The sequence below is a fragment of the Grus americana genome, chromosome 4 (genome assembly GCF_028858705.1).
Source record: "Grus americana isolate bGruAme1 chromosome 4, bGruAme1.mat, whole genome shotgun sequence".
NCBI classification, from domain to species: domain Eukaryota; kingdom Metazoa; phylum Chordata; class Aves; order Gruiformes; family Gruidae; genus Grus; species Grus americana.
Window position 1 is genome coordinate 52410323 of NC_072855.1, and position 18272 is coordinate 52428594.

The 18272-nt window shown below is 42.0% G+C and overlaps 1 protein-coding gene across 12 annotated transcripts in view; it reads left to right on the top strand.

Annotated features, from left to right (window-relative positions):
* Positions 1-3524, top strand: part of PDLIM5 (PDZ and LIM domain 5) — a 126999-nt gene extending 123475 nt beyond the window's left edge. For all 12 annotated transcript variants that reach the window (XM_054823306.1, XM_054823316.1, XM_054823311.1 and 9 more), the window contains one exon: positions 314-3524. In XM_054823306.1, the coding sequence (XP_054679281.1) occupies positions 314-403 (90 nt within the window). In that variant the 3' untranslated portion in view covers positions 404-3524. The remainder of the gene's footprint in view (positions 1-313) is intronic.
* The last annotated feature ends 14748 nt before the right edge of the window (positions 3525-18272 follow it).

Below are 18272 nucleotides of genomic sequence, written 5' to 3' on the forward strand. Positions count from 1 at the left end.
CCAAAAGAAAGCCCCAGTCCTCACGATGGGGGGTTTTTTTTGGTTTGGGTTGTTTTTGGTTTTGTTTTTTTTTTAAAAATGCCGAACCTAACTCTGCTCCCAGTTAAGAGCCAATTGACTTAAAGAAAGGAAGGTTATGCTTACATCAACCATTAGTACTGCATCTAAATGAGTATCCCTGAGAAAAACATAATCATTCTTATTCTTTGAATATATTTGTGCATAGTACAATGCCATGATTTGGCATTCTGAATAACATATGCAATCCATCCATCTGAATTGGGTGATATTTTCTTTTTTTATCCCATTTCAGGTATGTAGTGACAGTTTGGAGGGTCAGACTTTCTTCTCCAAGAAGGACAAGCCACTGTGCAAGAAACATGCACACTCTATTAACATCTGATGCTGGAGTTCATCTTGTGTAACAGATATACTGAGCAGAAAGAAAGGTTATAATGTCCATGTTCAACAATTGGTTAAAATTATTTATGTGTGTTTTTTCTAAAAATGGAAGAGAAATGTGGAAACATGGGGGGTTGGGGGGAGTTGTACGCTAATTTTTAGAGCTTTTATTGGTTAGGGTTTTGCTTCACAAAAAGATAGGAATTGGGAATTACACCCAAGTCAAACGATTACAGTGCCTTTACTTCTGTCCTTGGCACATTACTGTATTGGTTTCATGATTTCATGGCCACATTTATACATGCTTCCGTGTGAGAAGTGAAACCTCTGTGAAAATAAATACCTGATGTTAGAAGTCTTGGGTTTGCTGCTATTCAACAAATAAAAGGAGATTGGCTTCAGCGATCCAGATCGCGTTATTGCGCTCATGTTTTTTAAAGCATGTCTAGAAGTATTGCAGCTAAACTCCATTAAAGAGGAACACAAAGCAAAGATAAGGTTATATGGAATATATAGTTCAACAGCTGATGATTTCATCTGATACTCATATGCAGGAAGCCTCCTGCACAATTACACGTCCCTGTGCCTTTGGCAGTTAAATCTCTGGTGGGTCTGCAAAGGACAGAGACTTTAACAAAGCAGTGGAGTGGTGGCTATGCTGGTGAACAAGAACAGTTTAGAAGCTGCTGCTTAGAAGAAGACATAAATGGGATACTCTTCCTTAACTCATGTGCTGCCGAACACCAGCCAAACAAACCTGCTCGTGAGGGTGTGTTTGGCAGGATGGAAATGTCGGATCAGATCTTAACAATAAGGCAGAAAGTGGGGGGGGACACTTATAGTCTTGTGTTTGCAGTTCAGGTTTTTAGATAGTTTTAAGTGCCTTGGAAAGGGGAAGTTGCACTGAATCTGCAGGTGACAGTGTTTTATATCCAGAATGTGAGACTCTGGTGTTGCAGGAGGGAAACTGCTGAAGTGCAACCGAGGACATTGTTTTTCTCTCCCTACATTCTTTACCATGTAGCTCATGAATATGTATATTGGTGGTGTGCCAGGTAGTGTACCAAAAACTTACTTTCTTGCTCAGCTGTTAGGATTTTTATTGGTTTAGGTTTTATTTGTCTCTTCCCTCAGCTGTAAGGAATATATTGTTAAATAATATAATATTGAGTTAGGCAGCTCAGTATCTCTCAGTTCTTGCAAGGGAGCAGAGAGACAATGCTGTCATTATGCGTTTACTGCGAGCCAGGAGGCATAGCCAGTTCTGTGGCTTGTTATGAGTTTTGCCTTCATACAGAGACTCAGCACAAGACCTGTGCACCAGCTAAGTCCCACTTAACTTCAACTTAGGGCTTAAGTGGTACGGAGCAATTGTAGGCAGATAGGGAAGAGGTGGTGACCCCCTGCACGGGGTGAATTTTGCTCTGGCAGAGTTGCACAACAGAGAAGGGGGCCCTTTCCTGAAGGAAACGGAATTTACATGCTGTTTAATTCAACTGGGATGTCAGAGCTGAATTGTTAGTCTTTAAGCTCTTTCCAGTAGGCGTTAAAAGTAACCATGTACTGGTTTTTGAGGGGGTTTGTTTTGGTTTGGGGATTTTTTTGGTGGTTTGTTTTGTTTTGTTTTTACTGATACAAAGGACAGGTTTATCCATAAAACCATGGGGAAAATCACAAAAAATTGCCATGGTTGAGTAAAGCAATTGTAACCAGGAACATCAACAAAAGAGGAGGAAACAAAACCAAAATTGCTGTACTGAAATGTGAAAAGCTATTTGGTTTTCTTATTAATTCAGTGAGACAGGTTGACATTGTGGGGCTGTTTCACTTTATATCCTGAAATTGTTTTTCTTCAATACTACCACATTTCTTTTTTAACTTCTGGTGGTACAGAAGAAATGGCATAAAGCTGTTTAAAATGTTTACACACTTGTAGATGTGCCCTTTTGTGAGTTTGGCTGAAATTCAGAAGGGTAGAAGCAGACTGATTAAGATACAGCGAGATATGAGCCAGGTTGCTTTTGAAATTAGGTGGAAAGTGGAGAAATGAGACCTAGAGACTAGGTTTCAGTGGAGCTATATTGCACACGCGTGAGGAAAGAGGATGGGAAAGCACGGGATAAGGCATTTGGTAATTTCTGCAATTCAAACCTTGCTGTTTTAAAGTAGGATAGAAAGTTTTCAGTTTGTCAGTGTCCTTAAAATCAAATTGATTTTGTTTAGTTTTGTAATTTTAATTGGAATTGTATTTCTTAATCCTTACGCTCTAGGGTTTGAAATTTTGCAGTCATTGATGAATTTGAGGATAAAAGCCTGGAAGGCTCCAATAGTACTGCTTCATTTAGCTGCTTTGCCCTTTAATTTCTGCTTTTATCTATTTGTTTAAAATTTAAAAGGAAGCATAGAGTCACTGATACATGAATAATATTTAATGGCTCTACCAAATTATATAAATCAACTAAAAGAACATAATTTTTATCATTATTTCTGTAAGTGAGATTTTAGTAGAGCACTTTATAATAATGCCATATATCTCACTGAATATTTATTACCTTTTCTTGTTTAGGTCTATTTCATACTGGTATATTTGTATTTTGTTTTATTTGTAAGCCTGCATATTTACCTCTAGATTCTTTTGATGTGTGAGTGTGTGTATGTGTATGTATATATACTGCTCTACACACGCATATGTATGCGTGTACATTGAGAGACATATGTATATATACACATATACAAATGTATATTTGACCACAGACTTGACATAGCAAAAATCAGCACCGTTCCATCGTCATTTGGGGATTTCATGAGATTCCCAACTATTTTTCATACAACACATGTATAGCATTCATGTTTTGAGGGAATGTTAGAAAGTCAGGAGAGACATGTTAGTAGCCTAACTACTGTAGTTTTTTGCATGCATTTTCAGTCAGTAATTATTTTTCTTCCAAAACTGTGCCTGTAAGAGAATCGGGTTTCACTCTGTTTGAAGGTAGAAGGTATTCATAAGTGAATAATTTTATGAATGATGACAACAGTTTCAATATATTGTAACTAAACAATTCAGAATTATGTGTAAATATAAATGCTTAATATAACAATGCAATAAACTTAAAGCAAAAGCTGAGCTGTGGTTCAGTGTGTTGGTCTGTTCAGTTGTGTACCTGTTTCTTCATGGAGCTACTCGTGTCATCTAGCCACATGAGTGGCTTTGCAAACAGGAGTAAGAAGGGGAACTACATCAGTTCACAGATTACTTGTTTGAATTTCTGGGGGGTTTTTTTCACTGTTTTACACTAAACAACCAGCTGTTAAGTCCTGGTGAGTTGCTTGCTTGTGTTTAATAGTGTTTGGCATCAAATTTTGGCTGTTCACACTTGCAAATTTAATTATAACTAAAATACAAAACAAAATAAACCCAACACAAAACCCCAAACTATCTGTCCTCAGTTGTTTTGTGGTTGTTGGATGTTTTCTTTTTCTGAATCATAGTCAGTAAAAGTAAGTCATGATTGTGCATGTGAAAATATATCATTTGAGTTGCTTTTTCTTCAGGTTTTTTTGAGATTTGCTTTACAGAAGAGGACCTGGAGATCCTGGTGGACACCAAGTTGACCATGAGCCAGTGATGTCCCCTTTGTGACAAGGAAGACCATCAGCCTCCTGGGCTCCATTAGGCAGAGCATAGCCAGCAGATCAAGGGAGAGGATCCTTCTTCTCTGCTCAGCCTTGGTGAGACACATCTGGAGTACTGAGTCTAGTGCTGGTCTTGCCAGTACAAGAGACATGGATGTCCTGGACTGAAAAGCCAGGAAGATGATTAAGGGCTTGGAGCATTTGTCATACAAGGAGAGGCTGAGAGAACTGGTACTGATCAGCCTGGAGAAGAGAGGGCTTAGTGCAGATCTCATCCATGTGTATAAATACCTGGAGGGGGGGAGTAAAGAAGATGGAACCAGACTTGGCTCAGTGGTACGTAGTGACAGGACAACTGTGAGGATGGTCAAACACTGGCACAGGTTGCTCAGAGACATAGCACAGTCTCTGTCCTCGGAGATAGTCAAAACCCTACTGGACACGGCTCTTGGACTAGACAAGGTCCCTTCATCTCCAAAGGTCGCATCCAAGTTCAGTGAATCTCTGATTCTCCGTCTTTTCTCAGGATGGAGCAGAAGATGGAAATACAGTATTGAACACTGTAGAATATGTAACAATGTAAAACTCAATATTGGCCAATTGCTATTTATTTGCTATCTTTACTTCAGTCTACTGCCCAACTAGAATACTTTGCAATGCTTGTTTAGAAGTGTTCTAATATTTTTCCTAGGTTGAGACTGTCCAAGGAGATACTGCCTGCTCTGGCAAGCATTACCTGATACTGTACTTGGCCTTGGCACGCAGCAGTCTCCGCTTTCACCACGGGATACTTAACTGTCTACTATAGCATGGCCAATTACTTCATGATAATACCAGCCTGGTATGACTCTCCTTAGCTGAGGATCTCTTAAATAGGCAAATGCACTGTTGTTTTCTCCCATTATTTACACAAGCAAAGGAAAACACTGCGCACAGCTCTATAAAATTTAGAGGCAACTTTACAGAAAACTTGCCTCCCCTTCAGTGTTTAGGCTATGAACAAGACAAACGCAAGTCTATTTGCAAACAGTATATTAAACTCCAGAAGCCAAACTTTTAAAGGCATCAAGTCTGCGTTTGACGTTTTAATGGCAAAGGTTTGGTTTCTATCAATCACAACGTCATGTAACATTAAAATGCACCGACAAAAAAAAAAAAAGAGATCTGTCATTCATTCATTAAGACACTGTAATCCAGTGTAAGATTTATAGGCTTAAAACTCAACAGTGTGTTTTCACAATAAATCCACTTTCACTGCTCGGCACAGAACAAATCTCTCTGTCACTCAAAATGTTTGCTGGTCAAAATGCCCTGTATGAGATCTTCAAAGGGTTTCTCACAAAATTGCACATAAATCCTTTTACCAGCAAAGGCTTAATTTAGGTTGGAGTTTTACTTTCTCGGGACATTGGTTAATATCTTGTGCTCAGAGAAGATCTTGGTTATATCAGAAACACATAGGGCCTAATTTATTATTAGCAGTCTGGTGTTAATTAGGGGGAATTACCAGAAATAGTTTGCTTGATGGAAATTTATTATGGGATCACACTTTACTGATGGCAAAATAGGAGTCACTGAAAGAGTGCAGCTCCTTCTCATAACCAACTAATTAATAAGGTGCCAAAATTCCTCTGAGAAGGGTTTGGTCCTAACTATGGGAACCTCACAGAGCAAATGGTTCCTATGCAGTATTTAAAATTTAAAAGAGGAAAAGAGGAGAAAAAGCTGCCCAGCAGAAGTCTCAAAAGTGGTATGGCTTTTTCTTGAATTTATGAAAGAAAATATTTAGCTGTTTTTCTAAGGTCATTATAGAATTGCGTTTCCCAGACAGAAAAACAACAGCTAGTTTATAATCTCGTTTGGTATGCTTGAACTTGGTTTTCAGTTTTACTTGTGCCTACTGCACACTACAGCTTGTAATTTTATGAATCAGGCTTATAATGAGCTCTTACATTGCTCTTTATTGCTATACCTAAAGATCTTTGTTGTTATCATTTGCCATGAAAATTGAGGTTGGCATAGATAGGAAACTTGTGCTGATAGCTGAAAAATAGGGCAAAGTATTCCTATCCCTCATAATACCTAGCACCTGTATGGAAGTTTGGGGATAGAAAACCACTGTCTGTTGTTAGAGGTCTCATGAAAGTTTTACCTGTGTCAGGATGACATGCTGTAGTAAGATGGAGTGCAAGCAAAAATGTCTCTAAAGAAATTTAAAATCGCCATACTAAAATTCACCAATGGCTAGTTTGGAAAAATATTTTCTATAAGATTTTTTTTCAAAAATATTTAAGATGGTAAGGGTATGCAAGTTGTAATAAAGCACTTCTGTACTTGCACTGGAAATATCTTAAACTCTCTTTAAAAATATTCAACTTTTTGAGTATGATTTAAAAGGTTTCTCCTATCCTGTGAAACTAAGGATTGTGTCATTGTGCTCTGAGTAATACTCACACTTTCCAGAGGATCACAGTTACTTCCTTTCAGTGCTCATGCATTCGCTTCACTTTTTCTTACTGCTGGGCAGTGCCATTGTTTGTTTTAAAGTATTTCAGTAAAAGATAATCCTGTCAGGTGTGTCCCTTATTTCTCTTTGTGATGCATCAATGAAATGTCAAATGTTCCTTTGGTAAATATAAATTTTGCACTAAATTTTGGCATGCTTTCCGAAGTGTCAAGTTTTCCCACCCAGAAGTTTCCGCTGGAAAAATAACTCAAGATATTAGACCAAAGCGGTAATTACATCCCACATAAACTCTTTCCCTTGAAATCCATCAAGCAAAAGGGAAACATGTGAATACAAGTGTATTGATATTGATAACCTAAGCAGATACAGCCTCACTGATTTCAACTTAATCCTTTCAAATTAAAAATGAATGGTATCAAAGCTAGATTAATTTTGCGCTTACATTTGCCCAGTGAGTGAGATCAGAATTGAACTAAGGCTCCGGGCCCTTGGCTTTAGCAGGATCTTGCGCTTGGATCAATATTCTCCAAGAACAAAAAGCATGGTGAATTCGTAAGTAATTTGGCTCTGCATGAAAGATGAACTTATTGGTATTTGCACTAAGTTGAGGTACTCTCTGCGTGTTTTACCCACATGAGTTCTTCAGGTTTTCTTGCCATTTATGTTGTCCTAGCAGCATTGCTCCAAATTATGTAAACCCTCCAAAGTGTCCTTTAAGGGTGGATTGAGAATTATTCAGATCTCTCAAAAATCACTGGAATTTTTTTTTTTTAAATTTGCTTCCATTATTGAATGCGTTGATCATGACACGGTTACCCTCTCCTGTGCGCAAAGAATAAATTACATTTTATAGGGCAGGACTTTTTTTTTTTTTTTTTTTTTTTTTAAATATAGGGCCTGCTTTTCTTTGTATGTTGTCAGCCTGCGCCTGTTGTTGGAGACAAGGTAGGGTATAAAACAGAGCAACTTAATATTTACAGCTCCTGGGGTCCAATCTTGGACTTACCATACTTGGCTTTAAACAACCCAAGTGTAGTTAATCTGCTGTGTGAGGTTTTTTCCCCGTGTGGTACCCACTGACAATCAGTAGAGCATTACTGGGAAATTCTGACCAGTGGTATCTGGAGAAGCAAATAGGTTGGGCTTTCTCTAAAGTAATCAGTGTGTATCAATGGAAGTAAAACTATTCTGCAATAAGGCTGCAAATTCATCTTTAAATCTTGCATGTTCTTTATTTATTTATGTATTTTCCCAACTATGTGGCTAATTAACTGTTTTTTAACACTTTTAATGGAACACATCTCATAATTGCCTGGTTGTTCCATCCGCAAAATTTGGAGAGGTGTTATTTTTTGAGGCTTTCCTTTTTCATTTATTCCAAGTGGATGTCTGTGGTATCTTGGTGGAAACCAGTTTCTAGGATGCTCTGATGCAGTCTATGATACTCCCCCCAAAAATCAGCAATAGCGTATTTTCTTGCTTGAAGTTTGGCTTTGATAAAGTCTCCAGAGCTTTGGCATAGGTTTCTTAATACCATATTCATTTTTCTGGACAGTTGCATGATTGTTGTAGAAGAATTTGTATTTTTCTGCTCAATGGCAATTAGTATTTGAGGGTTGTGGTGTATTGTAGGAGCATTAGATCGCCAGTTAGACAATGTTATGGTACTACTGTGAAACCGCGGGTCGTAATTTGGAAAGGGATGGGGTAGATGTGGTAATTGTAGCTCCGCTTTTCAAAAAGAGGCAAGCAGGTAACATTGCTATTTACTTCAAGTGTTCTGTACATGGTGTTATACTGTCTGTATAGTTTATTAATAAATTGGTAATACATGTAAAATATTGAAATACTGTTTTATATCAAAGACTAAGTTATGTGCAGTTTCTTGTGCCCAGAAATTTAAGGTAGTAATAACACCTAATTCCAGCACTCAAGCTATTAACATGGAGGGTTTTTTACAGAAAATTATCTATATTTTAAAATATGTATTGACATGCTGCAGCCTGAAAAAGAATCAGCTTTTATATTTTTATAGTGTTGTGAATTGTAATGAGCTGATACACTGAGAAAGGATGTATCACTTAAAAATCTGTGGGCTGATTTCAATGAACTTTGTTTAAAAAAAGAAAAAAAATCACCAACATTTTTTTGCAGTTACTTGGATCTTAGTAATTTCATATTTTCTTTACGGACATAGGCAGAGCTGCTTCCAAAATGTCCAGAAGGGGATTTGTCTTCTTTTTCCCCAGAAGAGCAATTAGTGAATGCGGGCCAGCGCTGAGCGCTAACCCAGACCACAAACTAAGTCACCTTCAGAAAAGGCAAATTTCCTCCGCAGCTTTGGCGCCTCTGGGCATGGGCGGGAGGGAGCTCAGTCGTGGCTTCTTATACCTGTAGCCCTGTGTGCACAAAGGGTGCAAACAGTTAAATGAAAATCAAGACATGGGAGCTATGGATCTCCACCTGCATCCAGGCTCCAGCTCCTTTCCTCGAATAGATAATTTTCCTTACACCGGAAGAAATGCCGGCCTTGCAAAATGCAGGGTGGGGGGCGTGTCTCTTTCCCAGCGGGGTGGCTGTGGAAGCTATTGCCTCTTCTCTCTTGTCTCCCTGCGGGCAGAGTCCTGCTGCGTCCTGCCAGCCAGGCCAGTTTGTCCCAGCAAATGCCCCTGCTCATCGCCTCTCCGCTGGTGATCTCCCATCCCTCCACCCAGCAGCACCCTGGCGGCACTCAGCTTTGCTCTCCCACATGCAGAGAGCCAAAAATACATCTGTGGAGGCTTAGGTATAAGTTAGATTTTTGAATTAATTTAAGTTCAGGGCTAATCACTGTTGAGTGCAAGTGTGAGCCTACTGTATTTATATGTATATGAATTAACATAATAAATAATTTGTTTTTCAGGGAGCATGTTGAGAGAAGACTCTAATTTCTTCCTGGCAGGGGTTTGCAGAATCAACTAGGATGGAAATTAGCACTCCAAATTAGTTTCTTCAAATTGTAACGGTGTTTGCTACTCTGTCCTTCGTGTCTTCCCATCTTATATGGTAAGCTCCTGTCCTGCTCCTGGAAGGGAGGAAAGGTGTGCTGGGCAGCAATTTTTAGTTGTGCTTTCAGTCACTGTAGGGACAGAAGGGAAAAGCGAGCTGCAGCGGGGGCCAGGAAACGGGGCACAGTGACAGGAGGAAAGGGGAGGTGATGGTAGGAAACAGTTTGGTGTTTAGAAAAAGAGCAAGAGCTTGTGTGAGTCACACGCTTTTGTCAGTTGTTTCTTGTCAGAGATTGATGAGAGCCTGGCCTGAAAAAAGGGGATGATTTGGGGAGGGCAAGGCAAAAAGGCACGCAGGAGCATCGTTTCGTTTGGGGAAGCAGAGTGGTGTAGCCCAGCAGTGGCAGGGAGCAGATTTAGCCGCAGTAGGCAGGGTGCAGCTGGGGATGCTCCCAAGGGGCATGCAGACCTTGCAGCCTCGAGGGAGGGGACTCTGCTCTGCTCCCTATCCTACATTTATATTCACCACCAAATTGTGTGCATTTTTCTTCTGCCGGCTTTTTCCTTTGAGGTCAAATTGCTCGTTCGGCTTCACAATGCACTTGGGAGCACAAACAAATCCTTTTTTGTCATCGGCTACCCAGAGGCTGAAGTGAGTGGTGTTTAACATTACCAGTGCGGACTGCTGCTTCAAATTACACCGTCCCATCCTGTGCTGTCTGTAGGCAGCAGTCCTATCACAAATTCCCCCAGGGCTTTGCTTCTCTGAACTTCTTCCAGCTCCTGGCATGGCCATCTCTGCTGAAGTCTGTATGGAGCTTTTGCAGAGCAGCTCCGTGAGAGGGAAATGTACCTCGAGCTCCTGCAGCCCTTGTGCTGTACCATGCCATGCAAGGGATGAAATGGACTGGAAAATCTCATCTAATCATTAAAACTAAGCTGTTTACCTATTGCTGTGTGCAAAGCTGGAGCTGCTGTTCTCCACATGCTGTTTAAAATGCTGTGTGAGGGAGCACTGAGCATCCAAGCCAGCCCATGCGAGCGGCATCCGGCTGCTCTGGGAGCTGACGAATTTCTGGGAGCTCTTTGCCATGGCTCACAGTTAAACAAATCCACCACCGCTCCTGGTCCATGGGTTATGTCCCTCATCCAGCACTACCCCAGTGCACAGATTTCATACCCTCCTCCATGTCAGCCGGAGATGAACAGCTGCGTGAGGATCTGCAGAGCTAATCCGCAGTCTGATACCCCACATTGTCCTTTTTGTCAGTGCTGCCTTGTTTAGAGTTCCTGCCTGTCTGGAAGAGCTCCCTGGCCCTTCCCCTCCTGCCTGGTACCAGCTCCAGCAGTATGTGCAGCGGGGCAGGCAGGGATGGGGGAGCCAGAAGGACTGCGGCCTGCCTGCCAGGAGCCGGCCTGTGCTGCAGCCGGTGGCCATGCTGCTGGTTACCTGCCCCAGCTGCTGTTTGAAATGGCTGCGGGCTGCTAGGTACTGGCTATGATTCAACCGAGTGGTGGCTAGTTGATGAGGATGCCAGAGGAGTGGCTGCACTTCACAGCAGTGCAGTGAAGCCACTGGATACCATGTGCAAACTGCAAAGCTGCTTTGGTTGCTCATCCCAGGAGGAGGCCCTGGGTCATTTGTCCTTGTCCTCGCCCCTGGACACCCTGGTCTGGACCCTTGCCCCCTCTTCTCCCGCCCCAGTGTGCCCCTGCCCTCTGCCTGCTCTTCCGACAGCGTCGCTGGGAAGTTGGGAATAAGCCTGAAAAACTTGGAGCGGAAATGCGATGTGCTTGCAGTTAAAGAGTATATGCAAAATATTTAGACTATTTAAGCAGTTGGCAAGTACTTTGGCCTCTCGCAGTCCTGGGCGGCCCCTGCCTCGGCCAGGCTGGTACCCTGGACCATGGATGGAGGAAGCCTCCAGGAGCTTCTGCTTTTCCCTCCTCCTCCTCCGGGTTTCTTTCTCTTGGGACCTGTCCGTCCCCAGCTGGCTCTGGTGAGGCAGGGTAGGGATGGCGCCCCAAAGAGCACACGGGGTGAACCTGCAGCGCGTTTTAATGCGCAAAGCATTTGCAGTGTTTGGGGGTGAAATACATAGTTTAGCCCAGAGAAGTGCATTTAATCTAAAGGAAATGGGAAAAAAAAAACCCAAAAACACAAACCCCCCAGGTGTTTAGCCAGCAGTGTGTTCTCTGTTATTCACAAATTAACTTGGTAATGTGATTGTGTTAGATGAGCCCAACACACCCCAAGGTAAAGGCTGTTTTCTCTTTCTTATTATACGTAGTTTGATGTTTACAAATAACTTTAAAAAAAAAAAAAGGAAATAAATTTTGCTTTTGATTCATCATCTTTTTGCTCGGAGGTTGTTCATCTCAGTCCCAGTATCATTGAAAATTAGGATCTGCATCTCAGCCAAAACACGTCGTGAGGGGAATGGGGCTGCTACGTTTAGGAGGAGCTCTCATTTCATTGCATTGAGCTGTACCAAACCAGAGTGGATTCCTAAGGAAACCAGAGCATACAGACAGGTAATCAAAGGTTCTATCTGAAGAGGACTGAATTGGCACTATCTGCTTCCTAACTTTGCAGTCCTGGACTTTTCAACCTTACAGATGTTCTTTTACTGAAATATAATCTGTACAGCAAACCACACTGGCATGGTGTTTATATCAATGCTCCGGTCTGTTTCAAAGCTCAAACTGTTCAGAGGTTTGGAGTGTAAAAATAAATCCAAGGGAAGATTTATTGGAAGATGTGCTGGTTGGGGCTGGGTTAGAGTTAATTTTCTTCATAGTGTGAAGCTATATTTTGGATTTGTGCTGAAAACAGTGTTGATAACGCAGAGATGTTTTTGTTATTGCTCAGCAGTGCTTAAACAGAGCCAAGGCCTTTGCTGCTTCTCACCCCACCCCACCAGCGAGTGGGCTGGGGGTGCCAAGGTGTTGGGAGGGGACACAGCCAAGACAGCTGACCCCAACTGACCAAAGGGATATTCCATACCATACAACGTCATGCTCAGCATCTAAACCTGGGGGAATAAGGAGGAAGGGGGGACATTTGGAGTGATGGTGTTTGTCTTCCCAAGTCACCATTAAGCGTGATGGAGCCCTGCTTTCCTGGAGATGGCTGAACACCTGCCTGCCCATGGGAAGTGGGGAATGAATTCCTTGTTTTGCTTTGCGAGCACGCACGGCTTTTGCTTTACCTATTAAACTGTCTTTATCTCAACCCATGAGTTTTCTCACTTTTACTCTTCGCATTCTCTCTGCCATCCCAACGCAGGGGGAGTAAGCGAGCAGCTGCCTGGGGCTCAGCTGCTGGCTGGGGTTAAACCACAACAGTAGACAAAGGCCAGGCACAGCAGTCAATGATATGACCTGACTAGTGCAATATGGCTTGTGTGTGTGCATGCAGTTACAGAAACAAAGGCCTTTATAGTGAAAGATACACTGAGCATCCTCTTAATTTCCACCCCCCGGTATAGATCAAACTATGCAGCAAACAGCACATGAGGAAAAGGGCTTTGAGCATCTGCTCTAGGTAGGAAGAGATTAGTAGAAGGGCACATCAAGCTCCTCTAATGAGCAGAAGAAAAGTTGCTTTAAATTCTACCAGAGATTTTGGGGAAGTTCAATTCAAACATTCATGTTTAAGTTAAAGACTTGATACACTAGGCATGGACACAAAAAGCTAGAACAAAACTTGTACAGCTGAAGCGGAGGCTAATTACACAGTCTTTCTTGCAAATGGAAATTCTGAGAACTTAAATACTTTTCTGGTTAATTTAATAAAAATCATCCTGATATGTTAGTAGACTCTTAACAGTTAGCCAAAGGAGATGCATGGAAGAGAGCAAACAGACGGAGATGGAATTGATGATACTGGAGAAGAAGTGGTGCTGGCAGTTCAAGCAAAACAGGATCAAAGAGGAGATTGCTTTCAGGTGAGGTAAGCTAAATATTTTGACTTTTTTCCTAATTTTTGCCCCCACAGCTTAGACGGAAGCATTTGCTTCACTTTCCTCAAAAGATAAATTAGCCAGAGATATTAAGCAACCTGTTTATTTTGTATTAATTCCAATCAGTCTGGTTGTAATTATCTTTCTTTTGTTATGGTTGTCATATGGATAATACTATGCAGATGTATGCAAAGAATAGAAAACCTTGCGCTCTGACTCATAAAGATGTTGAATATAAAATGCAACCTGCAGCCCTTCTCTCGTTCTTGGTCATTGGCTCTGGACAGAGGAGCTCCATTAGAGCACTCTGTACAGCCTTTTGACCTGGGATCCGGCCCCAGGGAAACGCCCGTTGGAATAAGGCAGAGACTGCAGGTAGCACAACGCTTGTTGCCAACACAACGTTTGGTGCCTGGAACCCAGCAAAGCCCTGAGGCACGTGCTTCCTCTTAAACATGTAAGAAGTCCCCTTGAAGATAACTGCTTTATTAGGCTTTGACTTCAAACAGTCTGTCACAGACATCTTTAAAACAATATTTGTGAGGCAAGTTTATCAATGTTTATATTCGTAGCCTTTTTTTTAAGAATTATTATTGTTTTGAAATTGAGCAGGCTACTTCTCTTCCTTGCAGACCCAGATGATATGCACACTTTCTAAGCTCCTCACATTTGTCACTTTATGTAGAGGGTGGGTTTTATCAAAATGATTCACAACATTATTATTACTCTGCATGGCTGAATTTGTAGAAGGTAACAAGCTTAAGTGATCTTGAATCAGTGCAATTAATTACGTGAATCTAGTTCCAGCGTCAAGCTTCTCCTGAAAGTTACGGCTGCCTACGAGCCAGCAGTGGCAATTTTTAATTCTGGGCCAGTGACAGATTTAGTATTTGACATGTTATACGTCTGCATAGCTAAAAATAGCTGCAGTCATTGGGACTGTGCTATCCTGCTGCTTCCCAGGCCCATACCTACACGTCGTGCACCCTGTGGTGTAACAAAGGTATCCTCAAGTCAACAGCACTGGCCTCTCAGCTCTTTTGCACGGAGGTCTAAGGTGTCAAACCTAAAACATGTCACTGATCCGGAATTGGGCAGATACAAGCTAAGGGAGAGGATTTATGCTGGAGCTAGGGGAGGAAATAGATATTTATAGATGCTGTGAAGAGAGAAGAGGCCATGTGAAGCTGGTCAGGTTGGAGTCTGGTGCAGATACAGCGGCCAAGAGGGGAACCATGTCCTGGCAGTGCGGGGCTCCGCAGGGCTCAGCGGCAATCGCTTGGCCTAGATGGCTGCAACTGGTAACTGCTGCACCTTCTTATGAGCAAGCAACTGCCATTTTTCTAGGGGATATTTTAAAACACCTTGTGTTTTGTCAGAGTTTCCCTGCTCGTGTTGGAGAGGGTTTCTGTGCGTCACGTCCTTGGCTGTGTTCATCATTGCAGTTTCCCTTCTGCAGTGCCATGGAGGAGCCAAAAGCAGTGCCGTGGAGAAGAGTCCAACAAAATGTCAGAACAGGTTGTATGCAGATAGTGCCAAGCAGCCATTTACCTGTCGGGAATTACAGCCGATAGACCACCTTCATGCAGGAGAGTTGGCTTTAGCTTTTAAAACCCCGTGTGAGAATTACACTGTGTGCAAGAAACGCGTCACCTGCGGTTTTACAAGTGAGTCTCAGGTGCTCCCAATACACCAGAGCACAATAAGAAATAAAAGGTTTACAGAGGAATTTAATTCAGTGGCAAGTAACTCTTAACAAAATAGATATCCCAGAGCTTGCTGGGATAACTTACCAACTTTGGCACAAATCTTAAGGAGGCAAAGAAGGACGTGGATATCTGCAAAGAAACTGTGTTCTGTAGCTGTGGTTCCTAATTCATGTCCACCCAAGGTAGGATCAGCCCCATCACATTTATCGCACGCTTACATTTCAGGGGGGGTTCAGGCTGCCTTTGCTGGTTTGCGCGGCTCCCGGCTTTCCTCCTCCTTAGGAAAAGCACAAGGAAGGCAACACGGCGCCCTGTAAAAGGGAGAGAGGACGGTAAATGTTTGCATCATGACACAGCTAGAATACCTAGGAAGAAATGAAGTGAAATTATTTAATTGTAAAGACTGCAGTATTATTATTTTTTTTAAGAAACCAAAAGCTGCAGAATTGAAAGGGGTTTGGCGATTCTTTTTGAAGAGACTGCAGGTAAAATTGCTATATAAAATTATATTCTATTACATTTGCTCAGAATTTGGAGCCTCTGTAATATATACCATCTGTTTAACTTATAAATGTCAGAGCCCTTCCTAGCAGATTTCACCTGTAATATATTTAATGTATGGCACTTATGCATAGCCAAAATTACCCCTCCTAAATAAGTTTCAGCAGGGATTTACAGCCCTTGTTACAAGAATAGTTCACGCTGGCATGTGGTGTGAGTTTACCCAAGTGGACTGAGATGAAGGGAAGCGTTACCTCAGATCTTGATATGATTATTTGCCCATCTGTGTAGTCCTTCTTTGAATATTGCCAGAATAGGAAATATAAAATGGCTTTGAAATGTCAAAGTCTTTAATTAAAAAGTAAACAAAACAGTGAAATCTGAAGCTAATATTATGGGGGGAATAAAAATAGGAACGAAAGCATAGGTAAGGACTTTGATATGATTAGTCAAATGCCAGTGAAGCCAAAACTCAAGAGGGTATTTCATTGAGAAGCAGTTAAACTGGTCGCTGCGCTGCTTGCTTGCCGGGTGCTGGGATTGTCGGCAGGGCGAGGACTGGTTTGTTTTGGGTTTTTTCTTTCCTGCAACACTAAAATTGAGAGGCTGTAACAAGAGAGGTGGTTGGGATGTGCACGGCAGCTCCCGGGGCTCCCTTTCTGCCTGTCCTTGGCAGAAAAGGAGCCGACAAGGAGCACGTCCGCTCCCTACCGCAGCCTGCCAAAGCGCATGCATTGCATCGCCGGTGTGTTCCCACCCTCCCCAAGCGTTAGGAACTACAGAAGCGGGCGGATGGGAGAAGTCTGGTTACGATTGCCGTTTCATCGATGGACATTTCAGTCCCGTTCTCTCAGGTGTGTCCTGCGGCGGGGCAGGAGCCAGCCCTCCACCCCCTGCACCCACCAGTGCCCCTGCGCCTTGCACCAGGGCGGCCGTCCCTGCCTGCAGCTCCCGGCCAAAGAAAATATGCCCCAAAAGGCAGAAAGGTTAGCTCATCTGTCGCTTATAGCCTGCAGCCTTTGTTCACGACGGCTACTATATTGGGAGTTTTCTTGGAATACGTAGTTACAAATGGCAATGGGAGTTCTCAGAAATATCATTTCAACTCCCGTACTTGTAACAGATGCCAGCGCGTTCGGGCTCTGATCGCCGTTTCCAACCTTGCCCTCATCTTTGAGGCACTCCGCTTCCTCCCCACAGAGAAAAGATGTTGGGCTATAAAACGCAGGGGGCAGTGATCTGGCAGAAGAATGAGGTTTGTCATATGCGTTTCAACACTTGTCACGTCTCCCAGGAGATGCTCGTTAGCCAACTTGAAGTGACTGCATTTGCATGCAACACCAAAGGACAAACGTGCCCTTGAAGGGATCAGCCTGCAAACATCCCGTGCTGGTCCAAGGGAAAGGATGACTTTTTTTTTTTTTTTTTCTCCTATAGAGACTGGAAAGTAAAATGGATTTGACAGGAGTTTTTCTGAAAGCAAACCAATAAACAGTCAAAAAGGTCTTTATTTAGAAAATGTCGTTGGCTATTTGAGAATAGAGAAATGGGAAATGAAAGGGATATCACACTTCAATTTTAACTAGCAGTTTGCAGTCACTTTCTTTGGATATCCTCTTTCCTAGCTGATATTTCCTCTGATTTATTCTGCTGCAAAGTGGATCATTTCAGTGAGTTTTATGTAAGTCCACTTGGCCGTTTTACAGTTCTCTGCATGTTTCAATATATTCCACTGTTAAAAATTTTAAAAGTAGGTGGGGGAAAAAGGAAATTTCTGGTTAATATATAACAATTTCTGAAGTCAATGTGCCTGGACTCAATTTTTCAGGGCATTTTTCCAGACATCTAATGATGTCAGAAAATAAAAATAGCCAGCTAGCAGGACCTTTCCTACCAACTCCTCTGCAACCCAGCAAAAGTTTCATGGCCCTAATCAGGTCCTTTTCCACCATCATTGGGGAGAAACTGAAAAAAACTATCACAGGCACACAGAAAAAAAATAGAAGTGCTGTATAAAACTGCTATAGATGACTAAATCTGCTATAGCAGAAAGAGTTTAAATTAATATGTGATCTTTTTGGTAACATCAGAATAATCACGGTTGACCAAATGGTCTAGATGAGCTTTGCTTATAAGAATACTGGAAACTTCAGCTGAGCATTTGTATTCATTTACAGTTGGCCACAGGAAGGTCAGCAATCTCGGCACAGACTATTATTATTGCTATTACACATGCTGTGGACAAATAGAGGTACGTCTGGAACCGGTGTATGCAATCCCAGGGGTTTCAGGTAAGTTCACATCCAACTGGTGAGAGAAAAATCTTGGATTTTAAAAAAACCCACCAACCTACTCATTTTTGAACATGTGCATCTTGGATCATAAATAAGAAAAGCCTCACATTGATAATTTTTATAGAGTTCAACTAATGAAAAAATCAGTGGGTGAAAAATGGAAATAGAAGACCTGAGATGGGACTGGTTTTTCGGTTCTTGTTAATTCTCTGGCTTTTGAGGAAATGTAGTAGGAGGATGTACATCTTAAAAAGAGTGCAACTTGTTGTTTTGCCCATGAGATGTATTGCATTGTATTTAAAGAATTTGTCTTA